The 13,611-nt window shown below is 39.7% G+C and overlaps 1 protein-coding gene across 1 annotated transcript; it reads right to left on the reverse strand.

Annotated features, from left to right (window-relative positions):
• Positions 1 to 6,292: 6,292 nt before the first annotated feature.
• On the reverse strand, positions 6,293 to 13,324 carry SLC7A13 (solute carrier family 7 member 13). The gene is made up of 4 exons (XM_010125649.2): positions 12,601 to 13,324; positions 9,726 to 9,857; positions 7,679 to 8,043; positions 6,293 to 6,538 (listed from the first exon to the last, which is right to left on the reverse strand). The coding sequence occupies exons 1-4, from the start codon at positions 13,322 to 13,324 to the stop codon at positions 6,293 to 6,295; spliced, it is 1,467 nt and encodes a 488-aa protein (XP_010123951.2).
• Positions 13,325 to 13,611: the final 287 nt, after the last annotated feature.

Genomic DNA, 13,611 nt, shown 5'->3' on the forward strand with positions numbered 1-13,611 from the left:
CAGGGTTCTCCCTCATAGAGGGCAATGACAAGAGTAATTTCTGACAGCAGTCCAGAAGAGAAGGTGACAAGCCAATCGTCTTTGACCTGTAAGTTGTTAAAACATGATTGTTTCTCTTTTAACAGATACAGAAACTGCGATGTGGGGAACCTTATCAGCGCCCACAGGGCCACATATCAAACCTAAGATTAGAAGTCAGAAGGTCTGAGCCACTCCATGCCTAACAGGCAGCTCCTCACACATCTTCCCCTGTGTAAACCAGAGGTTCCAACTAAAAATCACCACATCAAAGCAAAACCAAAAATGTACATCTGTTTATTATTAGTTTATTATCTTTTCACTGGAATCGCAGTTACCAATAACTATGAAAAGGGAAGTAAGCCCATTAATTGCTGATTTCTTTAATTTCTTCTGTACAGTTGCTGAGTTTTGCCTCAGTGAAATTATGTTGTAAAGCAGTCAGCACATATGGAGTTAATATGACGCATAACTAAAAGTAATTTTTAAAATAAGACTTATTATCATTTGGTTTTTTATGTTGTCTTTTTATGGAGATAATGGGGAAAAAAAAATAACGCAGACATACATAAAAATATTGTGTTAGGAACCTAGAAAACCAGCTAAGGACATCACATGCCAAATTGGGTCAGTACAGTACTGAAAAACAAATATCCACATTTTAAGTTTATTTGCTGTAAGGATGAACTTCTGAAACATGCAAGCACGCATGAGCTTAAAAGAATTACGAAGCCAAAGGTAAAAAAAAAAATAAAAATTTAAATAAATGTCTGATATAGTCTAGTACTAAAACACTCACACATCTGAGAAACTTGAAGGTGCACAAGTCCATGGGACCTGATGAGATCCATTCGTGGGTCCTGAGGGAACTGGCGGATGAAGTTGCCAAGCCACTGGCCATTGTATTTGAGAAGTTGTGGCAGTCTGGTGAGGTCCTCAATGACTGGAAGAGAGGGAACATAACCCCCATTTTTAAAAAGGGGAACAAGGAGGACCCAGGCAACTACCGGTCGGTCAGCCTCACCTCTGTGCCTGGCAAGGTCATGGAGCAGATTCTCCTGGAAACCATGCTAAGGCACATGGAGAGCAAGGAGGTGGTTGGTGACAGCCAACATGACTTCACCAAGGGCAGATCATGCCTGACCAATCTAGTGGCCTTCTATGACGGGGTGACGGCATCAGTGGACAAGGGACGAGCAACGGATATCATCTACCTGGACTTGTGCAAAGCTTTTGACACTGTCCCGCATGACATCCTTCTCTCTAAACTAGAGAGACATGGGTTTGATGGATGGACCTCTCAGTAGATAAGGAGTTGGCTGGATGGCCGCACTCAGAGAGTGGTGGTTAATGGCTCAATGTCCATGTGGAGACCGGTCACGAGTGGTGTCCCTCAGGGGTCCGTGCTGGGGCTGGCCCTGTTCAACATTTTTGTCGGCGACATGGACAGTGGGATAGAGTGCACCCTCAGCAAGTTCGCAGATGACACCAAGCTGTGTGGTGCTGTCGACATGCTGGAAGGGAAGGGATGCCATCCAGAGGGACCTTGACAGGCTGGAGAAGTGGGCCCAAGCAAACCTCATGAAGTTCAACCAGGCCAAGTGCAAGGTCCTGCACCTGGGTCATGGCAATCCCAGGCACAGATTCAGGCTGGGCAGAGAATGGATTGAGAGCAGCCCTGAGGAGAAGGACTTGGGAGTGCTGGTGGACAAGAAGATCAACATGAGCAGGCAATGTGCTCTTGTGTCCCAGAAAGCCAACCACATCCTGGTCTGCATCAAGAGGAGTGTGGCCAGCAGGTCGAGGGAGGTGATCCTCCCCCTCTACTCTGCCCTGGTGAGACCCCACCTGGAGTACTGTGTCCAGTTCTGGAGCCCCCAGCATAAGAAGGACATGGACCAGTTGGAGAAGGTCCAGAGGAGGGCCACGAAGATGATAAAAGGGCTGGAGCACCTTTCCTATGAGGACAGGCTGAGAGAGTTGGGGCTGTTCAGCCTGGAGAAGAGGAGGCTCTGGGGAGACCTTATAGCGGTCTTCCAGTACCTCAAGGGGGCCTACAAGAAAGATGGGGAGAGGCTGTTCAGTAGGGCCTGTTGTGATAGGGGTAGTGGTTTTAAAATAGAGGGAGGTAGATTTAGATTGGATATTAGGAAAAAATTTTTTACTATGAGGGTTGTAGAACACCAGAACAGGTTGCCCAGAGAGGTGGTGGAAGCCCCATCCCTGGAAACGTTCAAGGCCAGGCTGGATGGGGCTCTGAGCAACCTGATCTAGTCGGGGATGTCCCTGCTTCTTGCAGGAGGGTTGGACTAGATGACCTTTGAAGGTCCCTTCCAACTCTAACCATTCTATGATTCTATATAGCATTTTCTGAGATATATTCCAGTAAGAAAGCAGCTGAGACCAACTAGTGTCACCAAAAACAAGCTATAATGTTAAAATATTGAATTGTTCTTGGCCAGAGTAGCTAATATGAATTATAAATTTGAATTCTGTTCCTTTATGCTTAGTGCTTGGAAATGTGGAATGATCCAGCAACAACAAGAAATCTGTACAAATTTAATACTGTATTTGCTTCTTTGTGATTTAGCATTCTAAAACACTCTGGCAAAAGAAAGGCTGCACTAAGAGAATATTAAGTGACTCATATTCAGAAAATAGGAAATGTCATATCTGAGATTGCTTTTATAATGCTAATTCAGCTCAGTTGTGTGAGTCCCTTTCCAAACAGCAGGTCATTTAATAAGAAAATTATTTTTCAGAAGACCTCTGTCTCACTCAGATCTGGGAATAAGTCAACAGTTTGTGTTGAAGAAGATGTTAAATTTGAGGCAGTCAATCCTTTATTTGCTGTAGAAATGGAATTCGATGTAGTGAATAAGGCAGCACTTGCAGAAGGGTTGCTGGATTAAGGAGCTTGGATATTGCCCAGAAGGATTCAAACTTCTCTTTCCTCATAAAATTCCAAGGTCATACTGGAATAATTTAATTTTTTTTTATTATTATTTTCATTAATTGTATTTTCCTAATTTTCTATACCCCATCTTAAACCCTCACCATTTGATTTGATGGAACTTGAAACTCTCATAGTTGTAATTTAACATTTCATAGACTGCATAATGTCTTAAAGGAATCGCAGCTACCCATAGGTAGGCAGAGGTTGAGTTACAGGTTACCTGCTAGTCATCTAAACCAAAGTGTCTGTGATAATTTGTCCTTCTTTCTCGGAACTTAATTCCAGGAGACTACATTCACTCTGAACGAATTATTATGAAAAATCTGGTCCAAGGTACCTCAGCTTAGGAATCCAGCGTTACTGAACAATTCTGGCCATACTTCCTTTGTTTCCACTAAAAGATGAGGAAGAACTGAAGTCTGTATATAGTGGCTGAGTATCCATACAAGGTATGTGTGCACTGATTCCTTTTATTCCCCACCTCTTTTTCCTGCTTCCTAAGGTAAAGAAACATCCACAGCTGGACCTAAATCTGCAACAATGCTTCTCCATCAAGGTGCTTGATCTGAATCGAAGGATCTCAGGGAACATCACAAAAGGCATTTGTTGTGCAACCCACACATCAGCTTAATTCACCTTCCCAAAGCAAAGATGATACCACTGCTTCAGCTCATGGGAGTAAAGACAAATTAATGGCTGTTTGTGAAGTGCTCAGACACTGTCATGAAGAACACCACAGAAAAGTCTGTAAGAAATTAATAACGCATATCAAGAACAGCATCTGAGCAGAGAGTGATAAATAAAGTGCAAGGTCACAAGTTGAAAAATGGAAAGAAAATAATAGTGAATTATCTGGGCACCATCCATTTTATCCAATAAATGAGCTAAGGGTATATACTGAAAGAATAGTTTATGATCAAAGGCCATTATAAGGTACCTCCACAAAGGTGGCAGTATAAGTTTGCATTGGCAGTTTTAACTCTGATCTGTTCCAAATGTTTTCATCTTTGCTGATTCTTTGGCAATAATAATTCAAAATCTGGGGTGTGGGCATGCCTGTTTATATGCCATTTCCCAGTTTTTTTTGTTAACAGACAAAATACCTAGTGCATATTACAAAAAGATACAAAGATGAAATGTATTTCATATTACATTTCATCTAAATTCAAGACCTGTATCATTAAGAGTTACATGCTCCAATTATCCAAACATATCCTGACATATGTATTCACTAGGTACTCAACCAATTATGGAATTCAAGTGTACAAAAAAGCTCAAGCAGATCTGCTGACAGGAAATTACACATCCAATTGAGCAACATCCCCTCGAGGTCTGCTTTTTCCAATCATGTGATCTTCAATACAATATTATTGTCCCATGCACTTTTTTCTTCTTATGACTCCTATTTTTATTTACAGACTAAAACCTGCGTTTAGATAGGTAACTTGATCAAGATCAGCTGAAAATCTGTGGCACTGCCAGGCATCACATCTGCATTTGCAAATCCCAGGTCGGTGCTTTAGTCACAGTAAAATCCTTCCTTTTAATACTACTAGAATTCAGTTCTTAAAATATTACTCCTATAACATTTTGTCTAGTCTTGTGGGTTTTTTTCTTAATTTAAATGTTAAGAGACATGTTTTTCCGACAGAACTATATAGCTGTTTTTCTTTCAGCAGGATCCAGTCTTCAGCCCAGCTCTACTCACTTCGCTCCTTGCTTGCATGGACTTTTCTACCTACAGTATTTTTGAAGGTCTAATTTTTACTTCGAATTTTCAATCTGTGTACATCACCAGCTGTGAGAAAAGCCACCTTCTTCATGTATGTGTTTTCATCTGGGGGCTTGTTCCAGTGTAAAGTCAAATACTCCTAAACCTTCAATTGGTTCCCAGTATTGCTAATGGACACTCTACGCTTTGGGTAGCTATGTATAAAGTCTTTAGCTATCATTCTGACCTCTAAATTTTTTATATATCACAGAATTGAATCTTCTAGCAAGGATTTTTTTGTTGTACTGCAAATGTTATAATGCAATGCTCTGTAAAACTGTTTCTCTCCCTGATACAACATCCAGCAACCCAGAACACAAGGGTGTAAGAGCAATGTCAGCCTGGAGCCATCTGCTGGTTGTACTGCTGAGCTTTATATGGACAGATTAAAAAAAAAAAAACAAACAAAAAAAAACACAAAACCAAAACACTTTACACACATAACATTACTGTAATTATAAAAATAATAGCATATATTAATAGATTATTCATCCAAGTATGTGATATCTCTTGTGTTCTCTGGTTTTAAGTTTAAATACTCAGTGGACTTAATAGGGTTCAATGAACAAAATTAAAAAATCAGAATTTATATTGCTTTCACAAAAAAAAAAACAACAACAACAACAAAAGTGGAGTGAAGGGGGCCTAAAAAACCTCTTATTTCTCAATAACACCAAGAAGGAACTAAGAAACAAGGTAATATTAATGCTTGCTAAGATGTAAAAAATTTAGTAAAGCAATCTAGATATCTTGAGTTTTATCACTGTAACAAAGGGGATAAATAATTCTTATTGCTTTATTTTATGCTTAGTAAGATTTGAATGTGTTATTCTAAAACAGCTAAAATACATCATATATGGTTTTCTTAGGATTAAAAAAGGTCTCAGTTAATTTTATGATGTCCTTCAAAGGTTTTTATTTTAAAAAATCAGACAAAAAAGGTAGCATATGAACACAAGTATAAAGCCTTTAAAAACAGCTACTACAAACTAGAATTAATCCAGACAACTTAGCCTGGAGACCAAATGTATGTCATATAATGAAGCTGGTAAGTATGCATTTACTCATTTATCATATGATAATACTGATAAGTATTAGTGCTGTTTCTATCATTGCAAGTGTACAGGAAACCTTGACTGTGTCTTCAGGAGCAAGAGGGAGCATTTTACAGATTTTACCAGTTCAAGAGAAATTATTTGCACCTATTAAATATGTATATGTATACATCTACATATATGTATGTATACACACAGACACACACAAATATATACAATTAACTCATGAAGATAATGTCTATATATACATATGCATACCTGTATGTGTATACATGCATAGATGTATACACATGTAAGTATATACATATACATAAATACATGTAGATACGTATGCAATATATGTATACTCATTTCTATACACATATACACACATGCATGCACGTGCATGCACGCCTATATATCACACCTAACATCTAACTTGTGCTCTCTACAATATCATTTAAAGAAAATCCTCTGTTGGCTGCTAGTTGTACCGGGATTAAAAATTTACCATTATTCACATTTGCTCTCAGTAGATCCATCAGCAGGAGAAACTTCCAACAGGAGCTGTAAATGGCAAGTAATTTTATCAAAAAATGCAAAATGTAATTTAAAATATATAAAAGGCAGATAAACAATAAGACTTCCCAGCATAAACAGGAAAGCATAAACATATTGCAGGTTTGGAGACCAGACTATGGGAGCTATAACTAGGAAGAAAGACATTGCCACCATCACAAACGGAACTGGTAGAAAGACCTGCAAGAGAAAGAAAAAAATTGTTTTAGGAAATAAGCTCACCAACTGTGATTTCATGCATCACTCATAAGCATAGTAATGCGTTCTTCGTCACACTCGAGTACCATTTCTCATGTTGCTGGAATCTCACCTAAGATGCGATTCATCTGACCTTAAATTCCCTACAAAACAGGCAACTTTTCTAAAACACTCGTTCAGTGTTCAGCCTGGAGAAGAGAAGGCTCCAGGGAGACCTTATAGCGGTCTTCCAGTACCTCAAGGGGGCCTACAGGAAAGACAGGGAGAGTCTCTTCAGCAGGGCCTGTTGTGACAGAACAAGGGGTAATGGTCTCAAAATAGAGGGAGGTAGATTCAGTTTAGGTATTAGGAAAAAATTGTTTACAATGAGGGTTGTAGAGCACTGGAACAGGTTGAGGTGATGGATGAAGTGGTGGATGCCCCATCCCTGGAAACATTCAAGGCCAGGTTGGATGAGGCTCTGAGCAACCCGATCTGGTTGGAGATGTCCCTGCTTCTTGCAGGGGGTTGGACTAGATGACCTTTGAAGGTCCCTTCCAACCCTAACCATTCTATGATTCTTTTGTCAAGGGAGAGGGATAGGCAAGCCCTGAAAACTATTCATCCACATATGACAATGTGGGCACCTAAAAGAAACTCTGTGTTGGATGCCTACAAGAAGCCTTGACAATGAGCATGGACTCCTAACCCATGTTTCTGACAGCTAGATAGAGATTAAATTAAACCTATCCTTATTGTCTGTGGTTGTGTCAGGAAAGACGAAAGTAGATCAAGGTTTAATTAACCGTGAATGGCCACTTTGGATCCCACATTGTTCCAGTTACTGCTCCACACTGGTATGGTTTCCCATTTCACATTTTTTGCACACCTCACCTATTCTGCATGTATCAGTCCCTTGTTTTCAAGTGCAAGCTCTCTAAGTCACAGACCACGATTTTTTTTTCCCTTTCCTTCCACAGTGTGAAGCAAAGTGTTGAATAAGGCTCTCTAAACATTGTAATTATTATTTGCATTTTTGTAGTGACTATCCACTTTCGAATTGCACTTGTTCTGTAACTTTTGCATGCTACCCATGACTCAAAAAAAATCTGTACAAATATTTTGTAACTTATTTCCATTTACTTTGTATGGTCGATGTAGATGAGGTTCCCGGTATCGAAGTACAATCAGGCTTGCACAAGTCAATCCAATCATAAGCCAGGCAGAAAATCCAAAGTAATTTGTTAACATAATAAGGTCAGAGGGGATTATAAAAATGGATGCAATGGTGGTTGAAAAAATCATGGCTGGTGCTGGAGTACAGGAGTGGACGTTAAGCATGGATATTAAAACAGGTAAATGTCCTGACTGACTTCCAGCATAGCTTAATCGACCGAGTGTGAACATACTGCTGTTCAGGGCACCAAATATTGAGATTGCAACAGAGAGAGGAATGATCCAGGCAACAGAGGGGATCACTCGATCAGCCCAAGTGACTGCCACAGCAACTGCAAGAGAGCAAAGCATTAATGTAGGGTAGGTAACATGTTATGAATTACTGACAGACTCAACAGAAAAAAAAAAACTTAAAATACATGAAATAACCATTATTTACCAGCAATGCCTGCTTTCTTGTTACAGTAGTCAAACATGACTAATCTAATCCTAAGGGTATTTAATTCAGGAGCTACAAATTTCCTGGGGGGGCTGACAGCAAGAAGGAGTGCTGCCTTCAGGAGCAAGCCGGGTAAACCTGCTGGGGCCAATACTGCGGTAATGGACTGCCCAGCAGGAGCAAGCTGCATCTCACGGCCATGAATCACAAACGTACACACATGGCCAAGGCCATGCGGGGAAAGAAAATGAACACATTAGTCCCCGGTGTAACCACAGCAGTGACATGATCTACCATTATGAGGAAACTGCCAACATGAGTGCATGTACATGCAGTGACGGGTCAGAAGTGTGTTATTCATGAGGTTTTACTTTGGGTGGAACTGCGAAATGTGGAAGATCACTTCTGAACAAGAGATACTCAATATTTCTTGGAAATTAGCTATAGCCTATATTGCAGCAAGGACCAATATTTAGTAGGGCTATAACCAACTGTCACAAGGAATATAGGTCTTGCAGTGATCTGCACAGCATAGGAAGTTATTAGAGTAGGGGAAAACAACCCCCCAAAAATACGTTGTGAACAAAGAGGAGCTGCAGCAATGCGTAGCAATGTTGGAAACAAGAGCTATAATTATAAAGCTAGCTCCCCAGCTGACTTAGATAAGCACAGCTCCCTCGGCATGTTTGGAGCTGCTCATGCCAGCTGGGCAGCTGCTTATTCAGGGATAGTCTGGTATCTGCTGCCTCTTTCATTGTAGGATGCATCTGCAAATGTATGTATCTCTCCTAGCAGAGAGCCTGACAATGGCTGAGCGATAATACAAGGTTGCTGAGTGACAGCTACACCGCTCCCATTTATGTTATTGAGCTGTTCTCATAGGAAAAAAAAAATAATCCATCCATTCAAATGACATATGGTTTTTGTCACTTCTGGAGGCAAGGTCTGGCAGCTCAGTCTCATCAGAGTGGTATTTAAAAGGTACTGTTTGGACAATGAAGGAGAAACAGAGCTCTTCTTGGACCTTTTCATGAACAGCTTATTGGTGCAGAATCTGAGAGAGGCTGGACTTTTGTATAGGCTCTTCTAAGGAACCACAATATTTATCATGAATAACCCACAAACACACACACGCAAAATGGCTATGTTTTTGTATCCAGAGTTTTTTTCTATATTACTTATCATGGTAGACTTGTCCACCTCCTAAACAGTAATGGCTTTAGCCTAAGATACCATGAAGCAGGGAAGGAAGGAGAAGAGGATTAAAACTACAGGAAAACAAAAGTCTTCTCTATACTCAACAGAGAACCTGATCGTCCAGGTTTTAATAGCCTTCTGATTTCTTTTAAGACAGTGCAGGTATAAGCCAACATTTTCAACACCTAATAACACCTGTCTGCATTCAGTCCAACTTGTATCATAAAGTAAAATTAAAAAGAATTCTCTGTTAAAATTAGAAGGAAACCCAAACCTCCCAACTGTGAAGCAAGATTTACAGAAATAACCCAGTAAATTGACATCAGATGGGTATGCTAGTGGACCACATCTTTTTAATTAAGAAAATCAAATCCATACCTGAAGAGACTATTTCCTCTGGTCTGAGGACAGTCAGATATGAGATGTTCACCAGTAAATAAAAAACAATTACTGCAGGGACAGCAGTCATCACAGTTAAGGGGATATTTCTGCTAGGGTTTTTCATCTCTTCTGAAAAATAAAATTTTAAAAGACTAATAAAGCAAACAATGCAGCTCCTGCAAGGGTGTTTCAGTAGCAAATCTGCGCAGAGCTTGACAAGACCAACACCAAAGTTCTGTCCAACCCCTAGTCATGGCTCTTAAGCTACATCACTTGTGAAGTCCTACAGTTATTCGACAAGTTTATTATTAAAGAAGTCTAAACAAAATATTTTCCATTCTTTTAAATCTTTTTTCTTAATTAGCTATTTTTTTTACTATCTTGGAAAGAGGGATGGACAGAAGCCTCATAGACTGATAAAAAATGAAAAAAAAAAAAAAAGACTGATAATTAGACTAGATACTAGGGAAAAATTATTTACTGTGAGGGTGGTGAAACACCGTAACAGGTTGCCCAGAGAAGTTGTGGATGCCCCATCCCAGGAAGTGTTCAAGGCCAGACTGGATGGGGCTTCAGCAACCTGGTCAAGTGGAAGGTGTCCCTGCCCATGGCAGCGGGGTTAGACCTCAATGATCTTTAATTTCCCTTCCAACCCAAACCATTCTATGATTCTATGATAACTTTTCTCTGATTTAACAAATATTTGACTTACTTTAGAATATTGATTTGGTCAGAACTTTTCAAGTAGCCACACTTTTAAATTACAAGCTTGAACATCAGACTTTAAAGTCAGTTTATTTATTCTTACATCACCTATTTTCCTATTCCTGCACAAAACCTTTCTCTTTGCTCTCGCATCAAGAGATACAGAAAATGTAAGAGAAAGAGACTGAAGGTATTGACAGAAGAGCAGTAATGCAGTGGCTTTAAAGCGGGGCCATTCCCAGCTAGAATCTGCTGTTGATTATCTTTTCCAGGGCAAAGCTGGCAGAGGGAAACTCTTTAGTGCTAACCCTGGCATCTTAGCTTAAAACTATGCTTCCCAAATTAAAAAAAAAAAAAAACTCCAGACTTTGCAGCTGAACAACTAAGGCACTGGCACACATTCCTGACCATTTGATAGGTTGGAAAAGAGGAAAAGATTCATCCCTAACAATTCATCCTCATCTCAGTCAAAAAGGGTCTTTTTCCTCTCTTTCACTCCTTCATTCCATCCCTCTCCCTCCCTCTCCCCTTCTTGCTTCCCTCAGCATTTACAAAAGACTACCTGAGTATTACCAACTGATTACTCACAAGGGAGAAAAAGTGAAAAGTCAAATGTGGAGCTTACTTAAGCCCTTTTTAGGAGACAGAAATCCCTTTTCTCCCTCAAATACAGTGTCTCCTGCCCACAACATCAGTTTCGAGCCTGCCCCAGTGCCGGCTGCAGTGCACAGAGCCAGAGGGACTGAATGAGCCCAACAGTGGAATTCAGATACAGGAGAATTTGGGATTTATTTCAAATGTAAGAAATACACTTGGTAATTTTGAGCCCAGAAGAGGAAAAATATCAAAATTGCCAATTTAAATTTATCTTTCCATTTGTTTTGTTGCTTGTTACAGTGCTGCCTTCCAGTTGGCAGCTGATGCTTTACTGAAGCTCATAGGAACAAAGTTATTGTTGAAGAATAGCAAATTCAGTTCAGAAGAGGGCTATTGCATAGGCTGCACCTGTTTAAACAGCTGTGCTGCCCAGTGCATGGTATTTATTACTACTCCTAACTGATCAGAAAGTAAATTAATATTTTACCAATAATTTTGTATTTTCTTGGGCTTACAATGCTAAATGCTTTAAGGAAATCCTAAGATTACAAAATTATTCTTTGCTGATTTAGATCACCTTTTTATTTCAGCATATTGTTAACATTGGAATCCCTGGATTGTAATAATAACAGTCATTTTTTTAAACATTAACCCAATTTTCACACTGTTTTCACCATTGAACTTTGTGTTACGCATTTCACACATTGTTTACTTAATGTTTTACATGTGATAGAGGTCAATGGATAAATAGAGTTAAAGATACAAGTGCAACAACCACATGCTTACAATTTAATTCTGTAAATCTGATTATACTATAAAACACTATTCATTTAACTCGTGATGTGCATAAGTAACATTATGAACATTATTTCTGCAGCTTTCATTAAAAACTACTCTATTTATTACTGCCACATCTGTCATCAGATACAGAATAGGATCAGTAAATGCATATTCAAAAAGGTTTTGAATGTTGAAAATCGAGCACAAGTTATGTGAAATGATTTATACCACTTTCCCTAGATTCTTCTTCATCTTCTGTGCAAAACTCTATTTTCCCAAGGTAGTGACTACTGAGCATCCTATACATCCCCTAAAATTATTATATTTTAACACAATTCAAAATGAATCTGTCCATGTACAAACCAGCTGTATAACCTCAGAGAAGGTACAGATATTTAAATATTAATTAATCAATTATCTTTTTGGATTTAGTCCTTACAGTGGATATTGTAATAGAAAATGAATCTTAATCCTTTTCTAAAAATACACTGACACTGAGAAGGAAAAAATGCAACTATTTAAGGTATGAAAAAAATCTGTTTATGCATGAGATTTTAAATGAACTACTTTGATTTATCTTGTACTACTTTGGAAATGCCAGTTTGATTCTGGAGACTGCACAAGAAGCAAGAAATTTCCCTAGAGCGGAACACTGCCTCCTCTACCAGCCCAAGCAAACACAGGACTCACATAAAACATTAGAGACCCTATTGCCTTGAAGGAGAGACAAGTTCGACGAAGATGAGCTGAGGAATGTAAGAACAAAATCTACAGAAGAGGAGTGAGGTACCTGCCATATAATTGAGGGACCACCAACCACCGTACGCATACAGTCCTTGGAAGAAGGCTTCGGCAATCTGTGACGCGTTGGGGATCTCTGAGCTGAATGCATCCTCAAACCTGGCCAGACTCTCCTTTTTCCCATCAATGAGGAGAATTATGCCACCAACAGCAATTACAGACAAGGCCATCATCTTCAGCAGAGTGAAAACTGTCTGCACCCACGCAGCCATTTTGACACTGCGGCCATTCAAAATCCCCAGGGACCAGAGAACGGCCAAGGCCAAGCATTTCTTCAGCACTTCTGGCGCAGGGCAAATGCCATAGAAGGGCTGTGTGGCGTATTCAGCAAACAGCAAGGCTCGAGCAGCATTTGATGCTGGCTTGGTAAATGTTGACGTCCAGATAAACACAAAGGCAGGTAGGGATCCAAGGCCTCTTTTAATATGGCTGTATTCTCCTCCAGAGAAGGGCAGAGCGGTTCCCAGCTCTGCATAGCAGAGGGAACCCATCAGAGAAACCAGTCCAGATGCTGTCCAGATGGTTAGTGCAACGCCAACGTTGAGTAAGGAATGCTTTAACACCCCCGTGGGAGAGACAAAAATCCCTGCCCCAACAATTGATCCAATAATAAAACTTACTCCACCGAAATAACCTAGGTTTCTTTTGAGTTCCATCTTGGCCTTTTCTTCTCTTTTTGTATCTTTGGGATTGTTGCTCTTTCCTTTTCCCATTTTTTCTGTTTTGTTCACAGCAGAATATTTGACTTCAGAGGGTAGATTATATGTATTTCCGTCTCACCTTGTTGTTAGCAGACTGCCAGAGCCCTACTTGCTAGTGAAATGTTATGGGAAGCCTGGCTTAATCATTCAGAAAAGAGAGCATACTTTGGGTTTTGATGTCTTGTGTGTGACGATGATTAACCAAATACTTCAAGAAATGCTGGCAAATCATGTACATGTTGGTTTAATATGTACTTCAGAAATTATTATGGTCTGGGGGTATTTTTAAAGAAACTGGC

Source organism: Chlamydotis macqueenii, chromosome 2, assembly GCF_036417535.1.
Source record: "Chlamydotis macqueenii isolate bChlMac1 chromosome 2, bChlMac1.mat, whole genome shotgun sequence".
Taxonomy (NCBI): Eukaryota; Metazoa; Chordata; class Aves; order Otidiformes; family Otididae; genus Chlamydotis; species Chlamydotis macqueenii.